The sequence below is a fragment of the Sphaeramia orbicularis genome, chromosome 14 (assembly GCF_902148855.1).
Source record: "Sphaeramia orbicularis chromosome 14, fSphaOr1.1, whole genome shotgun sequence".
Classification (NCBI taxonomy): Eukaryota; Metazoa; Chordata; class Actinopteri; order Kurtiformes; family Apogonidae; genus Sphaeramia; species Sphaeramia orbicularis.
In genome coordinates, this window is record NC_043970.1 from 5,198,980 (window position 1) to 5,225,845 (window position 26,866).

A 26,866-nucleotide genomic window follows, 5' to 3' on the forward strand; every position below is an offset into this window, starting at 1 on the left:
TTTGTGAACACCTAAAAACATCCCAGACACAATAAAACAAGAGGGAAATAGAAAATAGCACAGGGTCTCTGCAGTTAAATCCACCACCACACACTGACAGAAGTGATGATTTCAAAGCATCATCATTCTAAGAGTCCAGATCACGCACATATTTTGCCATTAACATTTTTTTTTTATCAGTGTTATTGTTCTTATCATTTATTATATTATCACATAGTTTTTGGCATCTTATCATAAATGCCGCAGCATATTTGTTACATATTGAGATTAAAATTAGAACAGTGTTCCAGTGTTTCCCACTCTTGTCAAAAGGCAGACGGTACATAAGTTATCCAGAAAGTCTGAAATGGACCTGTTTTTTCTCTCCACAGGATGGGATGAGTGGGAGTGGGAGAAACAGAAATAGTAGGTTTAATTAGACACCAATATACCAGAAAGTATCTGCCTGTGTTTAAAACAAATAGAGATAGGAACACACTAGATAAATAATGACCAGTTCCCTTTTCCTTGACAGCAGTTCAGACCCAAAAAGTAGAAAAATCCTTGTGAAATAATTTGACGTAAGTTATTATAGAAAGTCCACTGAGGACAGATGCATTGTAAATAGGATAATATTGATCAAACTTATCTGGAGTTGCTGACTGTAGTTCATTGTTCATTGTATGTCTGTTGAATATGCGTCTGCGATGAGCATAAATTAGAAATTGCTGTCAAGCACACCTTCTATGATTTGTCAAGATGATAAATGCGACCTGAATGGTAATATTATGCTGAAGTGAAATGTTGTGTCTTTCCTTACGTGAAAATACACTTTAGAAAGTCATTGAACTAATTCAGAGTCTGATTATAATTATCTATCTGCTGAGTAGCATTGATGTTAGTGTGGGAGAAAGTAGCATTCAAGTAATATTAATAACCTTGTAAGGTAGGGAATATCACATGACCATGTAATAATAATAATAATAATAATAATAATAATAATAATAATAATAATAATAATAATAATAATAAAAGGGCGACATGGTGGTGCAGTGGTTAGCACTCATGCCTCACAGCAAGAAGGTCCAGGGTTCGATTCCAACACCAGTCGACGGGGATGGGACCTTTCTGTGTGGAGTTTGCATGTTCTCCCCGTGTCTGCGTGGGTTCTCTCCGGGTACTCTGGCTTCCTCCTACCATCCAAAGACATGCACTGATAGGTTAATTGGTTAATCTAAATTGCCCATAGGTGTGAATGTGAGAGTGATTGTTTGTCTTAATATGTCAGCCCTGCGATGAACTGGCGAAATGTCCAGGGTGAACCCCGCCTTCGCCCCTGTGTAGCTGGGATAGGCTCCAAACAACCCCCGTGACCCTAGTGAGGATAAAGCAGGTTCAGAAAATGAATGAATGAATGAATGAATGAATGAATGAATAATAAGAATAAGAATAATGGATTAGATTTCTATAGCGCTTTTCAAGGCACCCAGAGTGCTTTACATTATTGATCCATTATTCATTCGCTCTCACATTCTCACTCTGGTGGTGGTAAACTACATGTGTAGCCACAGCTGCCCTGGGCAGGCTGAAGCATTGCTGCCAATTTGCACCAAACAGCCCCTCCCACTACTACCAAATATTTAGTTGCTGTTGGAATCTGTTGAATGACTGTATCATGGAATGTAAAATGGAAGCATATCAATCAATCAATCAATTTTATTTCTAAAGCACTTTACAACAACCAAAGGTTACCAAAGTGCTGTCCAATAGAAGAATAACGGTAAAAGCATCACAAATAAATATCAGTAACAACCATACAGTGCATTCTCCTATTAAAACAAGTGTCAAAGGCCTTTCCGAACAGAGAGGTTTAAAGTTTTGAAAGATTTGGACCAGCCGCAGCAAAGGCACCATCACCCCACTGTTTGCACCTGGACCATGGGACATCCAGTAGATGTTGCCCCACAGAACACAGGGCTCTGCTGCGCTGGTGTAGTGACAGAGTCTCACAGAGGTATGCAGGTGCAAGGCCATGAATGTAACTAAAAACAAAACATAGGAGTTCATAAAGCATAAAGCAGCTTCAAAATCTTTCAATTACATATATACATGTGTATGAGCTGGTAGAAAAGTTACCAGTCATGATTAACAGTACTCTACATAGGACATCAGTTTGAATACCTAATGAAGTATTGGTGCATGCAGATGTAGAAACCTGGGCTTATTTTAACTTTGGGGTTAAACGTTACCACCAGGTACTAAAGACTCATGCACTTCGTGGTTGAACAGCAGGTTTACAGGAAGAGAATTCACAGTCTTTTAATTCATGCAGACTGAGTTTGATCTACTGTGTCTTTACAACAGGCAAACAACTATAATCACCCTGGATTTGTTGATAGTTTCCATTGGATAACCAGTTGACCAGGGTTTAAAATCTACTGACTAATGATGCCAAGGTCATATCAGTGTCCAAGTACAGCAGGTCATTTTTAGTCCCTGTGAAGCAGACAGTCCAATTAGTGAAGATGTCAAAGGTTCAGTCTGGTCTTCAAGATGCTCTTATAAAGCAGTTTCAGGATACCCGTAAATGATTTATGTTGCACACCTTGACATAACGTAACCCTTTAACCCCTGAGACATTATTTCAGGTAAAGGTGCTGCTGTGAATTTTCGTCTGTTTCAGTGTCATAAAAGTTGCTGTGAGTATGTGTTTGTGTTCCTTTTCTTCAGTGGTTTTGCTTTACTGTGTGTTTTATGGTCAAAACAGGGTGGAATAAAAAGACAAGGAGAGGAATTGAAGTTTTTACTAAATAAGGCACTCAGAATGTACATCAGTAAGAGGATGTTGAAGATGAACTGTGAACTAGAACACATTGAACAAGTATTTGAATTTTAGCCCAGTAGTTTTTGTTTTCGGGCTGTTTTTTTTTTTTTTTTTCTAAATCAGTCCAGCGGCTTTTTGCTCCTGGTTGAACTCCAAAAAGCAGTTACACAGTCAAAAGTCCGAAAAAACAACAACAACAAGGAAAGCAGTGTAAAAAAAAAAAAAGGCCCAACCATCTTTTTTTATAGCAAATCGGTCTCACTCACTGCTCTATTTTGCCCCCCATTACACAGGCGGCAGGGGGTGCACTGAGCATGGTCAAATGGCTATGGAAAGAACAAGGTGTTTTGAAAATGTTCCTGTTGAGCAAATGGTTGAATTTTTATGGATATTTAAAATAAATCCTACATTCAGAGCGAGTACCACAGACATGTCAGGGGTTAAAGGGTTAACCTTTACCTAATTATGAGGGTTTTGGGTTTCAGTCCTTCAGTAAGTGATACTCAAGCACATGCACACATATCACATGTCCCTGGTCCAGTCAACACATCCATATACATTCATTCATTTTCTGAACCCGCTTTATCCTCACTAGGGTCACGGGGGTCGCTTGGAGCCTATCCCAGCTACATAGGGGCGAAGGCGGGGTACACCCTGGACAAGTCGCCAGTTCATCGCAGGGCTGAACATATAGAGACAAACAATCACTCTATGGGCAATTTAGATTAACCAGTTAACCTATTAGTGCATGTCTTTGGATGGTGGGAGGAAGCCGGAGTACCCGGAGAGAACCCACGCAGACACGGGGAGAACATGCAAACTCCACACAGAAAGGTCCCACCCCCCGTCGACTGGTGTTGGAATCGAACCCAGGACCTTCTTGCTGTGAGGCACGAGTGCTAACCACTGCACCACCGTGTCGCCCATCCATATACATATAAAGCACATTTTCAGGCGCTAACCTCAATGTTCATGACATCATATTATTCAAATAGCAAAACACTCATCACTTGTGCATAAAGTCATTGTCTTTTCTGACAAAGTATTGAATAACATTCTCATGTAGTTGTCCTTTCTGCTTCAGTTGAGTCAACAATTCTCTCTCAAGAGAAAGATACCAAAGAGGAAGCTACCATCACTAGTCCATCATTATACAGTTTGTCAAGCACATAATGATCACACACCTGCAAAACTCATGATACTCCATCAGACCCAGCTGTTGTGTCTAAAGCTCCCGAGCAAATGCTGGAATGCCAAATTCTAAAATGAATCTGGATCAAACAAACCATGCTAAAAATCAGGTTGAATCCATCTTCTGTGTTTGTCTGGTTTTACAGTGACTCATGGGGGATGTTTGCAATTCACGTTGTCAAATACTAATCAGAGAAATCTCACTTATTCAATTTGTATACGTGTTACTAATGCAATATCTGTAATTGTATTGCCATTTGTTTCTAGTTGGTGTATTGCATTTACATAAATCCAGTTTGACATTAATGCAGCATTTACTACATTTTATAGGACCATTAAGGCTGGCAGTGGTGCAGAGGTTCTAATAGTCGCTGCTGACAGGGGGAAAGGAAAGGAAAATGTAGGTACTTGCACTTTGATCATTAAGAAAAGCTTCCTTCATCTCAGCTTTAATTTGTTGAAGAAGGAACATATAAAAAGACAGCATGCATCCTGGCTGTATTTTTACAGGAGTCGTAACAGTGATGTTACAGAGTATATGATGGTGAAACATGTATTGACAGGTTATGTAACAGAATGTCAGTTCTGCCCTGGAAAAACAAAGCCAGAGTGACGATGCAAACTGTGAAAAATCATTTCCATGCCTGACATGACAGGTCTACAGTTCTAATTAATTTGATTATAAATCAGCGTTGTGTAATTAAAATGATTCATGGAATTAATGAACAAATCCAGTTCAATGCTCTGACTGTTCATCTCACCTTTGTTCTATTGTCAGGGCATTACTCTCCATTAGTGCTTACACCTGTTTACATTCTCACTGTGTACCCAATACTACTGCTTCCTGCAGTGTCACCACTGTACAACAAGATTAATGCTGCCCTTTCAGAATGTTCCAGGACACTCCCTCAGATCATCAGTAAAGAGCAGAAATATTTCTGCCCTATCTGCATCCTCCTGCTCTATAGAGGATAACATTTCCAAGATAACGCTAATACAACAAACATCATTCAATTATTTATAAAACATAAACGCTGAAGCACCTACACTACCTGAAATATTCATAGAAACTCATGGCAGCTCAAAGAAAAAGATGTATATCGTCTATGTGGTGTGAACTTTGTGTCGCCCACAGGAAAGAATAGCTGTTGCTGTATTTGTAAGAGCCGGAGGCTGCTGCATTGGTCTTGATCTTCATTCTGCCTGCTGCCTTTTGCAGTCATTTCAGCAAGAATGTATTGAAAAGTTTTGTCCACATTCCACCTCTATGGAATGGGTGAACACGTTCTGCCTAAATTACTGGTTTTGGGATGGTGTTTTAGAAATCCCTTATCTTCTGCCTGGGGTTGCTGCTGCTTTTCCAAATGTCCATGTTTTAGATAAGTATCAAGCACAACTTTTGCTCACCTAGAATCACACAGTAACTAGTAACACACTAACTATTGTGTAAACACTAGTCATTGGTTGTTTATGTTGTCTGTCCATGTGTCTTTGGCCATGTGTCTGACAGCCTCCGGACTATGACTGGTCAATACTGCTGTCAGTCACTCAAGAGCTGAAACCAGTAATCGACTCAAACTGATTTAAAAAATAAATAAATAAATAAATAAATAAAAATAAAAAATGTCCTGAATTGAAGCATTGTTTCCTTAATTTTGCTGCCACTAAACATTTGTTCCACTGTGTGTTTCACATGGACACTTATTGTGATGCACATGATGCCAGGATCGACACTGTTTTATGTTAGTTCCATCTTAACTTGTTGGTAAAATTCAAACTTTAAAAGACACTATTAAAGAAAAATGAGAGGAAAAAGAAAAAGTAAGGCAATTTGGTGTGCCTTAGGTGTTTCTTAGTTCCACTCAGCCTCTGGTCCTTTGGCTTCATCTCTATATTTATTAAGACATTCACTAGAGCGAGGATGAGCTGCATGATTAAGTGGGTCAATTAGGTCACAGAGTGCACCCACATGTCAACTGCACACCTGTGCAGCCGTCTGCATAAAGCCTGTGTATCCAAAATTCAACAGGTTGAGCTGAGCAGACGAGCTAATGAAGGCAGTCTGCTCAGGAAATAAGCAAGGTTTAACAACCCATTTGTTCCAAATGCAATTATACTGTTCCAACTGCAATTAGCCTGTCTGTAAACCTGCTACCAGACTGGTAAATGGTAGGGACAATAATTGACATACTGTTTAGCCACGTACTGTGCAGTGAAATCATTCCTGGACTTGAAATAACTCACTGATTTCCATGGAGTGGGGAGACAGATGGATGACAAATTAAAGGAAAAACCAGCATACAGTAGGTCATTAAAGCATTGTTTCACTACAAACCAACAAAGGAGCTCCAGTTGATATTTGGGGGTGATTAAATAACAAAAGATATTGGTGGAGATGTCCCAAACTCACAGAGATGCTTAGTCAGGTTGAGATCTGGTGATAATTGTGAGGTGTGAAGTGCAAATGAGTTACATTGTTTTTAGACCCATTAATGCAGAACATAATCTCCATTATTTTCCCTTTTATTTTGTACCCACTTTTTTAAAAAAAAAAAAACAAACCATCACAATTCTGTTCACAATAGACTGAGCAAATTCCCCACATGAATGTTTTGACTGAATCATTAAACTCGCCATTTTATATAGATTTGATCTGATTATAGAAAGCCAACCATCCTCTGCAGATTCTGCAACAGCCCTGCCTGCATGTACTAATGCTAATAGTTCAACTACTGCTACTCTTATCTCTGTATGTCAGTAAAAGGACCTGTTTGGAAGGACTGAAGAATGGAGTTCCAGGCTCTTCATTTATTTTTCATTTATTTTTTTCATATTTTCAGTGACAATTCCAAAGAACTAATGTGGTTTGAACAATGCAGAGACCAGATCTAGTTGACACTGTGTTAAAATGACAGACAGAAATGTGAAAAATATGGATATCTTAGTGTGGAGTTAAATTATTGACGTTTACATCCTAGACTACAGGCAGGATAATGACTCAGAGAATGACTAACAGATGGCTGACTCTGTTCTTTTCATTTATTTTGTCGACTGTAAGAAAAGCATAAAAAAAAGAAGAAGAGGAAAAAAGTAGACCAGTCTGTGACACTTATTACATTTCCTACAAAAGAGACCAAACAGTGATGACACCTCAGTTCTCTTATTTTGGTCAGCAAATATTGATCCCAAACTGAAAATGAATATTTGTTATATTTGTTTCTTTGTAACATATAGAATTTCCTTTTCTATGGTCTGTCTGCCTTTGTGTTTGTATCTTTCATGTTATCTCTGTCTCAGTTGCTCATTTTTGTGGTGTTTTTGCACTGAATGTCAGTCTGTGGGGATCACAGATGAATAGATTTCTTCCAGAGTTCAATACCCAGTTCATCCTTATTTATCTTGATTCCAAACAAACCACATACATGCCTCATCACCTCCTGTGGGACATTGGACCCCTCTGTCTAGACTAACAAAGTTCATCTCTTTCATCAACAACCTGCAGCATTTACAGGGGGACTCGGATCCCAGTCTGTCCTGTAAACGTACACAGTGGTATTTGAAGCATTTCTTTCTCCTTCTCTTTGTAGAGCCTTGACAGGAACATCGTCGTCCGGAGCCATGCACGAGTCTCCTCCCTCACCTTGAAAAATGTGCAGTTCACATATGCCGGCCAGTATCTGTGCACCGCCATCAACTCGATTGGTCAGGACAGCCAGTCCATGTACCTGGAAGTCAGCTGTAAGTCCTCCACTCACAGACCTTTACCTTCAGTCTGCCATGCTCTCATGTACCTTAAACCCATACACACCCAAACATCCACCACAGATCAAAACTATCTACTGATCTAAACTGTTTAATACCTGTTGATCCACTAATCCTATTAATACATGTAAATAATTGGTGTAAAATACAGTTTGTCATCTTTTCAGGGTCATCAGATATGACCCATTTGGATGTTCAGTGGCTTCGTAGCGAATGTGGAAACACTGTCATCTTCTATAACATTGATTCACCAGTAAAACCACCCATGGAGTTTGACAAATGACAGTGGATGTAGATTTATATTAAATTATAAATAAAATGACTGAAAGAGAAATTAAAAATGTACCAAATAGTTTATAACATGAAAATATAAGCAAAAAAAGAGCTAAAATGGGGTAACAAAGAGTAAAATGAGCAAAAAAAATTACAAGAATAGCCAAAGTGATCAATAAAATGAACAAAATAGTAAATCCCAAAATGAGTAACATGAAAAAACAAGCTACTGAACAAAATTTAAGAAAAAAATAATAGAATACAAAACAAAATTAACAAATATAAAAGACAATTATAAAATGAAATAAAACCCATGTAGTTTGACAAATTACAGTGGATGGGGACAATTGTTTTTACACTGAGTTAATGATATATTTTGCTGAAAAACTCACTTTTTCTTCAGTTTTCTCTGTTTCTAATATAATAACACTCAACTTCAAACCAAGTTTATGTTAACATCTACATGACTAGTAAATTGAATATAGGAAAATATCTGATTTACAGGGGAGGAGGAAAATGTTATAATAAATGGTGATGAATCACTTAAGAAAGGTTAAATAGAGAGAAAAAATAATTTGGGAACCACCACAAAAGTAGTGCTGGGTCTTATTTGTAAGTATAGTGACTGAGAAAGAAATCTAATAATATTGACTTCATATGTGATTAACTGAAGGAGTTATGAAGTGCTCCAAAATTCATCTAATAAGTGCTGATATGATACTTCTACTTGACAAACTAGTGCAATTTTTAATTTTAAAATTCAACAAAGGTGCCACAGATTGCAGGTTTCATGTGTTGTTGTGGTTTTCGACCAGCAGTGGTGAGTGTGGCACAACCCTGTTGTTGTATCAGTGGGACTAATAGTTTCAACATTTACATGACAATCACTTCTTTTTTTTTTTTTTTTTTTACATTACGTTGGATCAAGGCATAACCCTAAATGTAGATTAACTGCTGAATTTGCATCTAAAACAAATTAAAATTAGGTTTGAAAAGGTTTTCCTTGAATAACACATTCCACAAGGAAGACAAGCTCTGAAGTCCCAGCAGTTTTTGCCTTGTTATTCACAAAATCTTACAATTTATGTCTGACTCTGCTAAATTTTGCAATTTTCTGTGAAAGCTGGATTCTGTTATTATAGCCTTTTAAACAACTGACACTGTCCTGTAATAATGCACCGTGGAAGCATCCAAAGAAATCCACTTTTACTGTCAGAATTATGGTGATATTAAAGAGGATGAAAAAAAATCATTTCCAAAACTTCAATCAGCATTAGAGCTTTCCCTAAAAATCATTACAGGAATGACAGCCCTTTTATTTTCTAATCATCTACTCAGATGCATTGAGATGGACTGATTATGTATTTGGACAATAAAAAAGGGCTAGAAAATCTCTGTGCCCCAACGCTATAATAGAACTGACATTTTTGTTTCCATGGTAGCGTATCATAGTGGTGCCACTGACCCTGAAAACTGTACACCTGTCATTGAGAAGATATTTTCAATCATTTACTAAGGATATTTTTATTTTTAAAGCTTTTCATGTGTCCCTGTGGGAGAATTAATTTTGAAATAAATGGTGCATCAGTTCGTCATAGGATCTAACCAAGGTTTCGATGATTCTCCCTGAAACTTTCTAAATCTGAATCTACCTCCCAGGAGATCATGTTGTCATGTTGCTTTAACCACCATCGACCATAGAGTGTAAAACAAAAAATAAAAGATGCAGAGATGCAAACCTCCACATAGAAACCTGCCAGTTGCAGTTTGAATAAAGACCATAACCCCCCCTCCCCAGCTCCTCTCCTGCAGGGCAGACCTGCTCTCACTCTTATTATTATATCGCTAGTGCTATCGATTTCTGTGGCCAGAGGTAAAACCAGCACCTAATGAAGTAAGCTTAGGAAGGTTATCTTGGTGCTGTCAAAAGACATTTTCGAACACAGGCAATCACTACTAGAGAAAAAGCAGATATGTCAAGAAAATGTCTGGGCACTGAAAAAGTCAATTATAGCAGAATATTTTTTGGATCTGAGTGAAATTAACAGACCGACTCTGCTGTTGACGTGACTACTAAAACAACACCGCAGAAAGGAATTATTGTTTTTTCTTGTGTTGACAACATGAAACATGATTGTAGGGATCCTTACTCTGCTCTTGATCATTCAGACAGTTGTCTGCTGAACTCATGAACAGTACATTTCATATGAAAGCAGCAACAAGATGTTATGTGTTGATTTAAAGCTACATAGAATAGGGAAAATTATACTTTAGTCAGTCACCCATCAGTCATTAATTTAGGCAGCACAGTTCATACAGAAAGAGTCAGTAAAAATAACACAAAAACCCACTTAAATACCAGAATAAGTCCAGTTACCTTAAACTCAATGTGAAAAGCTACAGGGAGCTGATATAATGAAGTCAGATAGTGTTATATGCTTATACTGTATTATTTGGACCAAACACACAAAAAATGTTGAACTAACAACTTTCCACTTCATTTCATACTGTACCTGAATCAAGAACCACAGGAATTGAGGCTAACCATGACATACTATCTACTCTAAAGTAAATCTTAAGCTCAATAGAGGTAATGTATAAAGCAGTAAGAGAATACATACATCATCCACTTAAGGTAAGGTAAGGTAAGGTAAGATAAGATAAGATAAGATAAGATAAGATAAGATAAGATAAGATAAGATAAGATAAGATAAGATAAGATAAGATAGTTGAGGTTCATAAACTCACATTTTTCTTTTTTTATTATATTAAATTCTGATTAAATTATTAACATTTCTGATTTGGAATTTTGGCCTTCTTTAACCATTTAAGTGATGACAGGATTAATTGATAGTTACAGTGATGGGACGTAAAGGTCACAAGCGTCTTTGAATTACGGCTAAAAATCAGCACTATAATACTTTTAGTTTTAAACCTGCTGGAAACCCTGAAAACCTCTTTACACAGGCCTGTTAGATCACTGGAAATTTCTAACAATATTTCAGTCACTGTATTAATAACTACCTCCAGTAAAAGTCTCAGTAGGAATCCTACACCGGTATTCAAACATTTCACCAGCTCAAGGCCTAATAACTGTGAGAACTGTATAAGGGAAACGGCAGCAGAAGAGGTGGGAAATCCACAGACAGACATGTATTCTCCTTAAACTCAACCCAGTGAATGTACTTTTTAATCTTTGTAAGGAAAACCATTTTTAGCTTATCAGGCGACAGGCCGTAAGCTATTGTCATCATGCGGCGGCTGTCGTCGTCAGCTGTTACAAAAATTTCAATGGTCTTCTACTCCGAAACTACAATTCTGATTGACTTCAAACTTAGTATACAGCTTCTTTATGATGATGTCAACAAAAGTTAGTGAAATTATTTGGATCTGGATCTGATTCTGGATTTGGTGCGACTTTGAAAAATGTCCCAATTATAATAGATAGGAAGTGGATCAATGCAATAACTCAGTAAATATAAATGATATCCAGTGTAAATTTCTACAGTCCAGCCCTGATGGGGAGATGACCAAAACATAATGGCCACATGCTGATCAGGATCTTCGTCTGGATCCGGGAATTTATGGAAAATTTAACATGGGCTCTTATGGGGAAAACATTTCAATCGTCTTCGTCTCCGAAACTACACTCCCGATTGACTTCAAACTTGGTATACAGCTTCTGTGTGATGATGTCAACACAAGGTATTGAAATTATTTCGATCCGGATCTGATTCTGGATTTGCTGCAACTTTGAAAAATGTTCCCATTATAACAGATAGGAAGTGGATTGATCCAATAAATCAGTAAGTATCAATGATATCAAGTTGGAATTTGAATTTTTTACAGATATGATTGGAATATGACCAAAACATGGGCTATTTCTGTAAAAGAATAAATAAACAGAACTGGGTGATAATAAATGGCATCTGGATATATTTCCCAAAGCTTTTAATTTGGCAGGTAAGCTACAGGGCCATTGGTCCTATTTTTAGCTTTTTCATTGCTGGACTGCTGGCTGTTAGCTGTATGTTTTTATACAGTGTCATAAAGCCATAACGAAAAAATCGTCTGATGGCATTGCTCTCTCTATGGACCAGGTCCTAAATGTTATGTAAGACATTGGCTTTATGTGTAAAACACCCATGTCATAGAAGATGAAAAGCATTGTAGCACATAGCTAAGACTGGGCAGATATTCTACTGCTACAAAGGGATTCAGAGACTTAATATCTACTAACCATAAGCCATTATGAGCAGAGACCCAGGGTGGACAGTCTAACAGAGCTGAACTCAGAAGTGCCCTTATAATTTAACATTTATTTTGCACAGTAAATCACACAAAACCTATGCATTGAAGGATTGCGTTTATGTAATGGAAGCAATTTTTTATTATTAAAAATCTATCGAATGGAACCTTGATGGAGAAATAGAGAAAATAAAGGCAATGAACAGTTAATTGGATTAATATGCCCTCCTTTCAATACACCAGCAATTTGCTCAAAGATATAATCACAATGCTGCATTGAAAGAGTTGTAGGAGGACTTGCAGTGAGCTGGAGTAATCAGTGCTTAATCAGGTAGCTGATTCACTGTTGCCAAGTAATTATCGATAAGAAAAGGTGCTTTGTCTCGAACACAGCTCTCACTCTGTGTCCTCACTATCACCACTCGCCCACTTGTACAATGAACACGCTATCTAAGCGTGGAACTTCCTATCTGCGGCACTGCATGATCCCATTAGCTGGGCTCAGTGTGCCTGGGCCTTCTGCTCAAGGACTGATACCAAAGTGTTAATATGTTCTGTTTGAGTTTCATTTTGTCAGCAGTTGAAGTTTGTTTAGTGTAAATGTTGAATGGAAACTGTGTATGAGCTGCAAGCTGCTCATGTTTTATATAACCAGGCCGGTCCTGATGGACAAGTCAAAACTAGAACTGGGGTTTCCACATATTAACACAGTATCTGTGTCTAGAGCTGCAGTTCTATACACAGATACTGTGTCTAGTATTTTTGTTCATCCTTATTCATCCTTGTTCTGTCAGCTGTACATCAAATAATTTAAACTAGAAGCACTCGGAGAGCGCAGACCTCCGCCAAGGCTGATCAGTGGCCCCCCCTGTGGGCCCCCCCACGCCAAGGAGGTTTTGTTTTTGCCAGGGTTTGTTTGTCTGTCTGTTTGTTTGTTTGTCTGTTTGTTTGTTTGTTTGTCTGTCCGTTAGTGTGCAACATAACTCAAAAAGTTATGGACAGATTTTGCTGAAATTTTCTGGTCTGCGCCCCAGTGTAATCCAGTTGTAGTCTGTTATTCATACCATAAACTGTGATCTACATATTTCACATCATACTCCCTTGAATTTTCTGAAAAAGTAATTCTGCACACAGGCTCAAGTGTTAATTACATTTTTCCTGTAAAATTTGAATCAATATATTAACATGAGCTTCTAAATCTGTATATTCCTAACATCCTTTTCTAATATCCCTGAAATGATCACTGCTGTTGCATATGTTATTTGTTTTAATTAATATTATAGGATTATGTGTATGTAAAAGGCTGTAGAATCCCAGAGCAGGGGTCACAGGCACTGTACAGAGTCAATGAGGCTCAGATTCAGCATTGATGGAACGAGCCCGAGTCTAATAAGGGCTGCAGGAGACGGAGCATCTATTGACCCAGCCTCGTCCATCAATCGCAGCAGCAGCACTGCAGAGTTGTCCAGGATCCAGGGTCAGAAGCAAAGGCCCTGTTAGTGTCGAGGGGCTGCAGCAACAACAACACATCAGCTCCAGTGCATCAGGGCCACTGCTCAGTGATGCAAGGATGGATAAAATAATGCCGCAAGGAAACAATGGAGGAAAATCCAGCTCCTGTTATTATTTATAACTCCAAATGACACTGATATGTTAAGGTTCAGGATTTGTGACCCTATAGTATCAATCCATTCCAATAGAATGTCAAAGCAGCCTGTAGAATAGACAAAACACACAAACACACAATTTTATTTTCCTCAAAGCCAAAGGTGAACTGACAGTGAGTTGTAGTGTTACCTCTGTTCATATTCATAGTTTTTATTGGGGGCCTTGTTACGTAATGATAGTAATCAGCACATTTTTACTGTTTCTGAGCCAGAGCATCTCATATTTAACTAGAAGCACTCGGAGAGTGCAGACCTCCGCCAAGGCTGATCAGTGCCCCCTCCCGTGGGCCCCCCCCACCCCCGATCACCACCAAAATTTAATCATTTCTTCCTTATCCCATTTCCAACAAACCCTGAAAATTTCATCCAAATCTGTCCATAACTTTTTGAGTTATGTTGCACACTAACGGACAGACAAACAAACAGACAAACAAACCCTGGCAAAAACATAACCTCCTTGGCGGAGGTAATAATAGGTTATGTGGAAACAGTGTGATTTTATCAAATGGAAGAGGTACAAAATGAAAACTTTATGTTACATTAAAAAGGGGAGTAAAAAAAAACAACAAAAAAAACAAGCAAACGCTAATGCTCATAGGTTTTAAATCTACAACAGTAAGCTTAAACTAGAAAATGTTTTACACTCTGTGCAGAATTTTGAGGGAAAATTTTATTTAGTCTATTTTGTAGTAAGGTTGTATCACAAGAAAATGTAAAAAAAAAAAAATAAATAAAAAGGTGTAATGCCATGAACGCTTTCCACATGCACTGTACTTGAGTGTTTCAGACTATGGGTTTGCTGCTGTTTGCTGTATTTGATGATCAACTTCTTGATGAACTGCATCAGTTCACAGTCACATTTCCAGAATAGACATTTTTCATGTGGTGCTGCTGCAGTTGAAATGTATGGCATCACTTTCTCTCCTGTCTGGGTGGAAGCAAACACAGCAGATGGTCAGTAAACAGTTCATTACATGCCCGGTGTGATGTTTACCTCCATTTACCTTCCCTCCGTTGTGTGTGTGTGTTGCTGCAGATGCTCCAAAGATCCTGGGTGATGTGACCGTGTACACGTGGGAGGGAAACCCCGCCAACATCAGCTGTGAGGTGGAGGCCCACCCCGGGGCCTCAGTTCTCTGGTTCAGAGACGGCCTGCAGCTGCCCACTGCCAACAGCACCAACCTGAAGATCTACAACACACCCACTGTCAGCTACCTGGAGGTAGGTCCACCTGTCATCTACTTTTACAGCAGCGCCTTTATGTCTACAAATAGTCCTTGTTACTGTCCAACAACAGCAGGACTCCAATTTGTCCTGTAGATTCTCCTCCTCATACCAGGAAAAAACATGTTCCTTAAAGACCCAAAAAGCCTCTACTGATCTAAAATGTTTAAGAACTTTTGAACCACTAATCCTACCAATACAGTGAAAGTTTCTCAGCTTGTATTTCATGTATTTGGACAAATGGCAATGGTTGTAGACCCTTTTTTCATGTAGAATTAATGATATGTTTTCCTGACAAAGTAATGTTTCCTTCAATTTTCTCTGTTTTGACATAACTTGTGAACCTGAGCTTTTATGAACACCTACATGTTCCATAAATTAAGTATAGAAAAAAACTTTATTTTCATTGAAAAACTGTAAAAGATAATATTATAGTAAATGGTGATCAGTCACTCGGTAATGGTTAGATGCAGAGATAGCTATGGGTCTTTAGGGGTTAAGTGTAACAAATACAACCGGAACCCAGAAGCAGACCGACACAAAGGTATGAGTTTGAAAACCTTTACTGAGGCTTTGTTGAAGCAACAGGAGTTCAATATTACAGTTACAGTTTTAGACACAGTTACAAACTCAGTCTCAGTAATCCGACAGGGGTGAGGCAAAGGGGGGCGTCGGGGACAGGCAGATAGTCCAGTAACCGGGGAGTCCGTAGAGTCCAGAGGGGCTGAGACAGAAGACAGGGTCCGAGGTAGAAACAGGTCGAAACCAGGCGGCAGGCAGAGAGACGTGGTCAGGGACAAAGGGCAGGTCGAGCACCAGGGAAACGGACGAAAAGGCAGAACCAGGCTGACGAGACAGGCAGGGATCAGACGACAGGTAGCAGAGCGGGTCAGGGACAAACGAGATCAGACACGAAGAATCAGGTAGGTGTAATGCTGGAAAGTTTCTCACAGGTAGAAGACAATCTGGCAAAGAACAAAGGAGGGAGAGGTGAATATAAACCCTCTACCTAATGAGCCCAGGTGTGTTCACAGGTGAGGGGAATGAACTGATGAGGAGGTGTGACAGAAAGAGCAATGAGGAGGTGTGGCTGAGAGTGAGGGGAAAAAAGAGAAAGAAAGAGAAACAGCAGAACAAAAAGACAGAGATGTTACATTAAGATGTGAAAGGGTTCAACATTTTTCACCTAGAGATTCAACATAGAAACCTGGCATCTTCCTAATGCCCAAACTTACAAAACTAGATTATGAACTGCAGACAGAACAGTATTAAATAAACTTTGCTGCCAAATTCATTAAAGACAAGTCCGTCAGAGGGGAATTCAATGGCAGAATGTCAATCATAGCTAACATGAAGACATTTAATACTGACTAGTAACGCACAAGTCACCAACTAATAAATATACAATAACAAACTCCTTTCAGATGTTAATATCTGATGCTTATATGTTTAAATATATTATTTATCCAATGTAACAATTTTAATCTTTCATTACATAAAACATGCCGACACCATTCCTCTTCCACCTCATATTTTTATTTTCATGCATGCAGTTGAGGGAATCACAAGAGTCATCATCTGATCTAAATAGGCAAGTACAGTAAAAAAAAAAAAAAAAGAATGCATTATTCTATTTATAAACAGAAAAATGCATTCACGTATCTTATTATTGTATTGTTATTATAGGATTCATTCTGCCATTTGGTGATTAAAACATGTACACAGACCCTAACTTAGGGAAAGTGCAAGACAGTTTTGATCAGTGCATCCCATACCCAGGCATGGTTCAGTGTATGCATCTAAATATGATCAGTAATCATGTTCAGGTGTGAAACCATCCAACAGGAATATGCAGAATGAGGTGTAACTCCATAACTTCTGTAAGAATGAGGTTTTTTTTTAATGATAAATAGTAGAACAACTCATTCAAGTCATAAAAAGTGATAGTTGTCTTGTTTCACATTGTGCTGTAGTAGCATTAAAAGCCTTAATATTACCATGTCTGCATTAAGACCATTTTCTTCTAAGTTTTTATCATGTGGTAATCAGCAATGTCATTTGATTTCTTTTGAGAGAAGTAACTAGTAGTGGTAAGTCATTTTCAGTTACTTGTACATTGGAAGATTCATACTGGGGTTCAATTAAGCACAGTGTTATAGTAATTTGGAATATAAAGTCATTTCAGTTCATGCTGAACTAAACCTAAAGTTCAAGTTACCAAAGAGAGTCATGGTATAATTAATAGGTGCTGTTCCTGTAAAACCTGATGGAAGAATGATGTTAAGACGCTATTCAGAATATATGATTAGTTTCTAGATACATATCTTCACCAAATTCAGTAATAAATGGATCAATTAGTTCATTAAAATAATATGTCAGTTTGCTGCACCTGTTGAATTGTAATCCTCATACAGGATTCACCAGAGGTACTTCTCAACACATAAAGACCCAAACAGCCACTGGTGACCAAGACCATGTACAGATCTAAACTGTTTAATCCCTGTTAATCCACTAATCCTATCAATCCATGTAAATAATTGGTGTAAAATGCAGTATGTCATCTTTTCATGGTCATTAGATATGACCCATTTGGATGTTCAGAGGCTCCAGAGTGAACATGGAAACACTGTCATCTTCTACAACATTGATTCACCAGTAAAACTCATTGAGTTTGATCAATGCCAGTGGATGGAGACAAGTTTTTATGTTCAGTTAATGGTATATTTTACTGAAAAAGTAACTTTTTTTTCATTTTTCTCAATTTTGATATAGTAACTTTTGAATTTACTTTGAGCTTTTATGAACGTCACATGATCAGTGAATTAATTGTAGGAAAATGGATGATTTACACTGAAAAAACTCAAAATAAAGAGAATAATATTACAATAAATCATGATAAAACACTTAAGAAAGATTAAATATAGAGAAAACTTCATTTGGGAACTGCCACAAAAGTAGCACTGGGTCTTTATGGGTTAAACCAGTATTTATTAACCACAGTGTTTACTGATATGATGAAGGCCTTTTGGCTTCGTGGTTAAATAAAGACACAGCATTAAAACCAAACAAATCAACTGTAATTGTCAAACTATGCATATTCATAGCTCACAAGCTAATAGAACCACTGTAAGGTTTTATAGAGAAGTCGATGAGTCAGAGTACAGCTGACAGTGGACTGTTGTTCAGTGATGTTCCTCCATGTTTTTACAGGTCACCCCTGATTCCCAGAATGACTTTGGGAGTTATAACTGCACAGCGACGAACACATTGGGAACAGAGTCAAAGGAGTTCCTCCTCATCCAAGCAGGTGAGCTACAGGAAAGGACAGAAATAGTACCATGGAAATAGTACAAAAAGCTGAATCTGGATCTGGTTAAATGATAGTTTTTATGCTTGGAGTTCATATTTCATTTTTCAGTATGCTGCGTAGGTGGTATAGGATGGTCTAAAAATGCCTAAATCACATTGTTATGGTTTGTTAGAGTTTGAGCATAAAAATAAAATGAAAAAAAAAAAAGGTCTAAAATAGAAAGACTGAATGAAATGAGACATAAACCCTGGTCTTTTTTCAGTTGACCATGAAGCAGTTTGAGGTTTGTTTATTCTGACTTTTGTTAGCCATATTATTTTAAAATGATTGTCTTTGTGGTATAGAGCACAAGAGAGTATTAACTGTAGATTGCTGAAACACTGCTGTGGGAGGATTGGTGAACGATAATTGAATATATCACTTGGAGCAAAGGATTTCATTGGTGAAATATATATTTCTTTTTGTGTTTTTGATAATTAAAGGATTAAATATAATTGGCAGTTTGGTCAGAAAAAGCATCAAAATTCTACATGGTCAAACATCAAAACTAAACATGTGGATGTCTATCAGTATCTAATCACAATCAAATAATTTAATGTTTAACTAACAATTACGAGTAAAATCAGATTAAAATGTAAAGGTTTTCCTCTCAAAAAGTTATGTCCAAAAAATGATTAAAACTAGGGCTGTCAAGATTAAGCAATCATCATAACTAATCTGATAAAAAATTTTAATGCAGTTGCATCTGCATCTGCATCGCACTATGACTCTGAACGTCTCTGACAACGCATTTTGGTCAGTTTGTCCAAGTAGAGTTACCGTCGTGCATGCGCAAATGGGCGGTTGATCCAGTAGTGACAGGCAGCAGAACTAGCACGTTGGCCCTCTCAATGGGAAATTTGAGTTAAAAAAAAACCCAAGACAGAGCAGTTGTTTCAAGTTGTTTTGTTGAAACTGTTGAAGGTGTTTAATAAACATGTTACGTGCATATATATTCCTTTCTCTCTTGAGTCTGTTTGCTCATGCAAAATGAAATACAATTAATATAAATTTAAAATGAATGATATTTAATTGTGATTTATCGAAATTAATCCACAGCAACCCTGGGATTAATCTGATTGAAATGTTAATCATTTGACAGCACTAATTAAAACACATTTTTACAACACTTCACTCAGTTCTTAGTGTCTTTCACTGCCATTCAGTCCAACATAAAGAAAAAAAAAAACTATTGAGACTTGAAGTTGACAGCTGTCAGTCAACATGAGCCATTTATGAATAAAAAGTGACACGTTAACCCCTCGGAGACTATTGTCTCAAATTTGCTTCAGTATTCCACTGTTTTTGTATTGAGCTGCTGGTCAACACTTTTTGTGAATGTATATATGTGACCTAGTAATCGATGACAGGATGCTATATACAGCAGTATCTGGCAAAACACTGAAATTTGCTAAATTGCAACAGCAGCACTATTCAGTGACAAGTCACTAATGTGATCATCCTTCATTTCATAGCTGGTCAGGTTAATCCTCTAAGAGGAATCTGTTAAAGGACAAGGAATAAAAATGACAGAAGAGCTGGGCAACAACTGGGTGTACACATCAAAATGACGTTCTTTCTGTTCTGGGTAGAGTCTTGGTCCAAGAAGGTTTTTATGCTATTGAGGTTATTTATTCTCTCCCTTTCAAAAATAGTAGGTTAGGTTCATTTTGTCAATACTCGTGACCTTTTGCTTAGGTTTTTAGACTGTCCATGCTCAGTGGCTGCTCACAGCTAATGATATTTAGAATGGGTTCAATACAGATGTTCAATATTCCAGGGTCAGTGATGACATCTATCAGGTCAATCAGGTGGCTTAGGTGTGCATTTGTGATGAAACTGTTATAGTTTAGTTTGTGTTTCAGCTACAAGTTAAACACAGAAACTATGGTGGACATATGATGTTCCCTCCAGTTCATGGATATTTACCTTACACTTCTTTGCAAGACCCTGATAGCTAAATCCACCATTGAATGGAGATGTTGCACCATTTTGACACACTTACGCCTAAGACCTACAAAATATAGCATTTTACCATTTCGTTTGGTAGAAGTAGAATAAGCATCTGCTCACTTTCCACAGTTGTCATTTTATATTGTGTTCACTGTGGTTGCATTACCCACAAAGCATCTGTAAGACAAGACGGTCCATGAGTAATGAGCGGAAACCTCCTCTACATTGGAACTGCACTCCAGCTTGTTGTTTTCTTTACCTTTTAGTACAAAGCTTTGAGATGTAGAGGTCAACCTGCTGTTATGTTAGCTTCATTTGATATGCAGATTGTTTGGAGCCATCACAGGAGAACGGCTGTTCAGGACCTTCTAAATACAGTGTAGTCAAATTAACGTGATAACAACCACTGGTGCCACTCTGTGCAACAAAGGCCCTTTGAGGTGTTTTCTGTCAGCTTTTTTATTTGCTGCAGAATTCATCAGTATGCTCACAGTGATTCCTCCTGACTGTGCACATAATCAAACCAGAGTGTAAGGCTATAGGGGTTGCAAAGAAAAAACCCTTCAAATCTGTCTACATTGAAGTTTCCACATTAATACTGTATGTCAATAGAAAAATTCAACAGCTAAAGATAAATAAGGTTATTTCAGTTTCAAACATAATTAGGCAGTCTCTGCTTTATCCTGAAGAGATTAGGCAGGTTTATCATTACAGGAGTTACATGGTGCTAAAAAACTAAACACAAATGCCCACAGAACAAGAAAAACATCAAGGTATCTCTGTTCAGTCTAAGTAGTGTGAGGCTCCAACACAAATCTGCATTAATGGATTCATGATTAGTCATTTCATTCACCTTTTAGTAGTAAAAACTAGTAAGGAGAAATATTGTAAGTATGAGTAGTTGACATGGCTAATATGTTTAAGCAGACTGCAGTGTTTATTTAACCAAAAAATGTCTGTCACTACAGTGTCAGTAAGCTACAGTGTTACACAAATAAATACAATTCCATTAAAGTCAAAAATATTACTTATTAGGTTGTAACAAAGCTGTGGCAAAGGTTGTCTTGTTTAAGCATGAACTCCTTGATTATGGTTTGGAATAAGTCAAGTTTAGTGTCTAATTAATTTGTTCATCATTATTAGAGCAGCTGCTTCTGTAGCCGTCCGCACTGTGCTCATGTCACATTTGTGTTGGAGTCATTTTTGTGCTAGATTCTGGTTGTTCACTAGTGTTAGTTGACTCTTTTCCTGAGCCAACAACGGTCTCAGTTTCTACAATATGCTCTTATGTGGGGAACTTGGGTGTTTTGGGGTTTTTGGGGGGTTTTTTTTGAAAATCTTTGTTCTTGCTAATTTGTTTAATTCTTCTTCTCTGCTCCTCTACAGCAGTAACACAACGTAACACTAGCTACCATTAGCTTTGACATGGAATTGGCTCATGTCAACAATCAGCTCATTGCCAACATTTTTTCATGTAGACTTGGTCAAAAAATATCAGATATTGGCATCAAGTAATATGTTGCAAAAGCTATTATGTTATTATCAAAATTTGCCCATACAAGGGAGAAGGTTTAGTCTGCTCCAGTACACAAACAACTGAGTTAAGATTAGGAAGAGATCCTGGTTTGGATTAACAGTTTAGTTTACAGTGGCTTCTCAAAGCGTTCACTAATGCTGCCTTACAGTATAAAGATCTAGGTTCATTCCCAGGGGCTTTTGTGTGTTCTCTGTCAGTTAATTCTCAAAAATAGTAGGTTAGGTTCATTTTGTCAGTACTGTTGACCAAGGCATTTCATTTGTTTAGGTCTTTAGACTCAGTGGCTGCTCACTGTTCACTCATACTTAATTTAGTATTGGCTTGACAACAACACAAATAATTTTTGTGTATAATTGTAAATGAATTTAGGCAATAAGAGGTTAAAAAAGTTGCAAATCCTGATATCATAATGCGTCTTAGCCTTTGGAGCTTTTAGAAGACACAGAGAAGTTAAATCTTACTTCCTGTATCAACAATAAAAAACAGGAAATGAAACAACAAAAGAAAAACCAATAAAAAGGGCCAACTTCCGACATTCTTACTGTTCTGGGTAGAATCTATAGAGTTTATCAGTCCTCTTTACCTTTTGCTTAGGTCTTTAGACTGTCCTTGATCACTGACTGCTCACTGCTAATGGTATTTAGAATGGATTCAATACAGATGTTCAGTATTTCAGGGTTAGTAATGGCATCCATTAGGCCAATCAGGGGGTTTAGGGATACATTCATGATGAAATTGTAGATTAGGTTGTGTTTCAACCACAGGTTCAACACAGAAACTATGCTGAAACTATGATGTTCCCTCTAATCCATGGATATTTACTGTTACACTTCTGTTGCAAGTTTAAGTCTAACCCACACGTAAGCTTCCATAAAAGTTTGTTGAAATGCCAAAAGGAATTTTAAAGGTTAATGTCATTCACTGTCACTGACAAAGGAAATCTTAAAACTTTCTCTATTCTTTGGGTTTTCTTAATTTAACTTGAATTATGGAGGATGCACTCATTTTTTTTTCCACCATCACTTCTGCTTACATTTCTTACTCCTGAGAAGTACAAGAAATACAAGGCTTCCCACTCTTATTTCTCCAGCCATTGCCAACAAATTAACTTCTCATTGCAAGCGTAAAAGTAGTCAGTAGTTAACTTAGTGACATTATTGTACAGTTAGATAATACTGTTTGTGGACATGGGATTAATATTGCTAAAGGCTGAGGTACAGGTTAAATGCCTGCAAAAAACATTTTTAGATATGATAAGAGAAGTTGATATTGATCTTGTCTGTTTAAACCAGACTTTATTTAGATTGTTCACACAGAATTTTCCTACATAGAGATTTAAAAGTATGTTCTTCTGGATTTGACTTTTTTTTCTGTCTGTTTGTTACAGAGGTGCCATCATCGCCTGAAATCCAGCAAGTGGAACCTTTCTCCACTACCGCTGTGGTGGAGTTTGAGGAGCCTGACTCCATGGGTGGAGTGCCCATTATCAAATACAGGGTGGAATGGCGTTTGGTGGGAAATCAGTGGGCAGGCGAGGTGTTCGATGCAACAGCCGGTGAGTCCCAACAGGCCAACATTAGCAACACATGGTTCTCATGAGGTGTCTTTTTAAAAATATTATTCATGTTTGCTACAGACAGCAGATCTGCTGTGAAATATTCTAGTGAAGCAGCTTATCTTCAGCTCCTTGCTGTGAATCAGAGTTGAATTAGTCCCCAAGTCGCTGCCACTTGTCTACATTTCCCCTGAAAGCCTGGAAATGACTTTCTGCTCCTAATAAAACAAGTGGATGCAGTTGATGTTATTTAATTCTTGCATCAGGGTCATTGATTCCACAGTCTCTCAGGATTCATTATCTACATTAGTTTTGAGATGCAGCCTACACCTTCCTAATAAAGACTGACTTTTCTAACTCTAAACTCAGAGATAGAGGATCTCTGATGTCTGATCACATTAAACATTTACTAATACACATGGGACAGAAGATCTTCACAGCTTTAAGCTGAGGATTTAAGCAGTGGTGGTTTTTCTGCAACATTTAATGGCTGCATAGTAAAGCAGTAAATATGCACCATGCATATGCACCATGATATTCCAAACAATCACCCATACATACCTTGATACCTCCTTGATACCTTCATATTGATACCAAACTATTATGTGGTTTTAAGTAAATACATGTTGCCACCAAGCTCTAGATGTTAATTTCCTTACTGTACATCTAAATCATACATGCACAGTTCTTTTATCACTTTTAATCTCTTTTAAAGATGCACCTATTTGCACAGGCTTTTAATAAAAGTGTCTAACTTTTATTTATTTTATCTACATGTTGTGCTTTAGATGTTCTCATCCTATTTATCCTAATATTTTATATCTGTTTTTTATCAGTTTCAGTATATCTTATTGTTATTTTTACTAGTTTACCATATCTTGTATTTTTGTTTATATCTTTATACAGCACTTTGGGAACCTGTTTTTTTTTTGGGGGGGGGGGTTTCACCTTGATCTTAAAAAATGTCAGATTTGTAAACATGCAAGCTTTTTAAGAATCTTTTACTAGACTATATGTACAGAAAATGCTTCATCTAACAACTGCACTTAACCCAAACATGACAGCATGTGGTGGAACACATCGTAGCCCAAATGACAGTGAGGTCAGACAGTGACAACCCCCCCCCTCCCTCCATAGCATGTCTGTCTGCCTGTCGTTGTGTTCGCCACATGGGACTTTCAGTCAGTGCTAGATAGACTCGCCTGTCAGCTCAAGGCCCTAGCGCCGCCTGTCATGCAAGGATGTACACAAAATGGCAACATAAAACAACAGCAATACTGACAGCAAACAGTAGCAAACATATCCCATCCAGACACATCTGATAAATTACAACCGACACACAACGGAGCCTTGAGTTTTACCATGTACAGTAAGTACACTGCTGTATGTCAGATCCTCTATGGCAGCATGGTTGGTAGTTTGGTTCAAAATAACAACATGTTGACAATTTCAGACCATTTTTAGCCAACCTCAAAGATGCGAATCAGCACATGGTTAGCTATCACAGTTGAGAAGAGGTGGACAGACAGAATATAAATTTTTTTTTGGAATAACTTCAAAATGAAAAACAAATAAAAAATTCAAAATGATTTAGGTGTCATTTTAGTTAGAATTAGATTTTGGGATAGCTGTATACATTTTCTATACAGTAAGATCCCTGCCAGCTCAAACATGTATATGATTTGTGCAGGTTTTATTTGTGTACACAAATCAAAGGATTTTTCCAAAGAACCAAATTGAAAGAAATCCCACACAAAATATCGTAGGATGACCTTTAGCTTTGGTTCCAGGACACACTGACCAGAACATAAATGATGCCAAGCGATACATATGCAGTGTCATAGTAAGTGTTACATTTATTTCTGCCCAGAGTTTAAGTAATTTTTTGGCAAAATCTTATATTAATGATGGGAGAGTCAGACCACGAAGAAAAGTCGTCTCCAGCGCTTCTCGTAGATTATGAATGGAGTTCAGATCTGGACTCAGGTGGCCAATGCATATGTGAAAATGATGTTTCATGATCATGAACCAAGTCCAATGAGCCTGATGATTCTTGGTATTGTCCAATCTTTATGCTCTCTATTAAACTGGTGGTTGTTTAAGAAGTAAGAAGCTACTCCCTGCATCAGTTAAAGGGTTAAAGAAAATGTTGCAGTTGAAACATATTCAAATTATTTTAACTCTGGATGGAAATAACTGTTGTAATATTGCATAGACTTTGTGTGGAATAAACAATGCTGTCATATAATTACAGCTAAAGGCGGCCCAGCAAAAAATTGCATGACTTTTTTTTAATTCAGGTATTGTATACCACACTTTGTACAAATGTCTGGAATGTGTTGTAGAAACAAGTACTTCTGATAGACAATTTTCCTGGACATTGATTGACTTGCAGAGGCTGTGTTTACTTCCATATGTCATGAACCACCATGGAACGGTGTGGAGTGTTGAGTTTAAGAAAACCAAGCCAGGAGAACTCTTTTTAACATTTGTTTGTTTGTTTTTTTATCATTAAAACCAGTGCAATACATGTCAGAGTGTGAACAGTGCATGTTCTAGATGGACTGCCTGCATAATGTGCAATGGTTCACACATATCATATTTAATTTATTTCAGGTTTTCACATATCTCTCAGCGATTGCTGCCTCCACCTCAGTACAAAGGAGAGAAATGAATTTTCTTTTGTGTGATTTGCCACACAGCATAAAAAATTTAATTTAAAGTCAGTGATAGCATCTAGTTCGAAATCTACAACCCAGAGAACACACTTGCTGTGACAGATTTGGTGTCATCATGAGACATTTGGGGATTTATAAGGCCATAAAAAGATAATATATTTTACACAATAAAATGATGAACAATGTCTATAATATACTATAGATTATATTCATCGTTCAACACTTTTTTTGTTTTCTACCACTTACCACTATTGTTTAGAGAGTGATTTTGGGCGTAGTGTGCTTCTTCTTTGCTTATGTCAGAGAAGGCTGAGTGTAGACCATAGGCCCACAACCTTTACCATGTAAAGATTCATTTCTGGCCTGAAAGAGATAAACAATATCAACTTGAGTTGAAATGAGCATACCGTTTTATTTCTCACTTTCTTTTTTTCAGATACAAGAAAATACAGGAGGTATGTGCACAGCCTTAAAAGAAACACAAAAAATGGAACAAAATGTGTTGTAAAGGTTAAACGTTACAACAGAGATTTGCATGGCGTTCTTGAGGTGGACGTAAGTTGTTCCTAATAGACAGTAGTACGTCATTTGTGCAGCATTTGTGTCGTTCTTAGAGGGGGTCATCT

General features: G+C 37.6%; 1 protein-coding gene across 23 annotated transcripts in view; it reads left to right on the forward strand.

Annotated features, from left to right (window-relative positions):
- The window catches only part of ncam1a (neural cell adhesion molecule 1a), a 444,821-nt gene that overhangs the window by 350,342 nt on the left and 67,613 nt on the right, over nt 1-26,866 (forward strand). For all 23 annotated transcript variants that reach the window (XM_030154150.1, XM_030154151.1, XM_030154154.1 and 20 more), the window contains 4 exons: nt 7,582-7,732; nt 14,981-15,165; nt 18,379-18,475; nt 23,395-23,562. In XM_030154150.1, the coding sequence (XP_030010010.1) occupies nt 7,582-7,732; nt 14,981-15,165; nt 18,379-18,475; nt 23,395-23,562 (601 nt within the window). The remainder of the gene's footprint in view (nt 1-7,581; nt 7,733-14,980; nt 15,166-18,378; nt 18,476-23,394; nt 23,563-26,866) is intronic.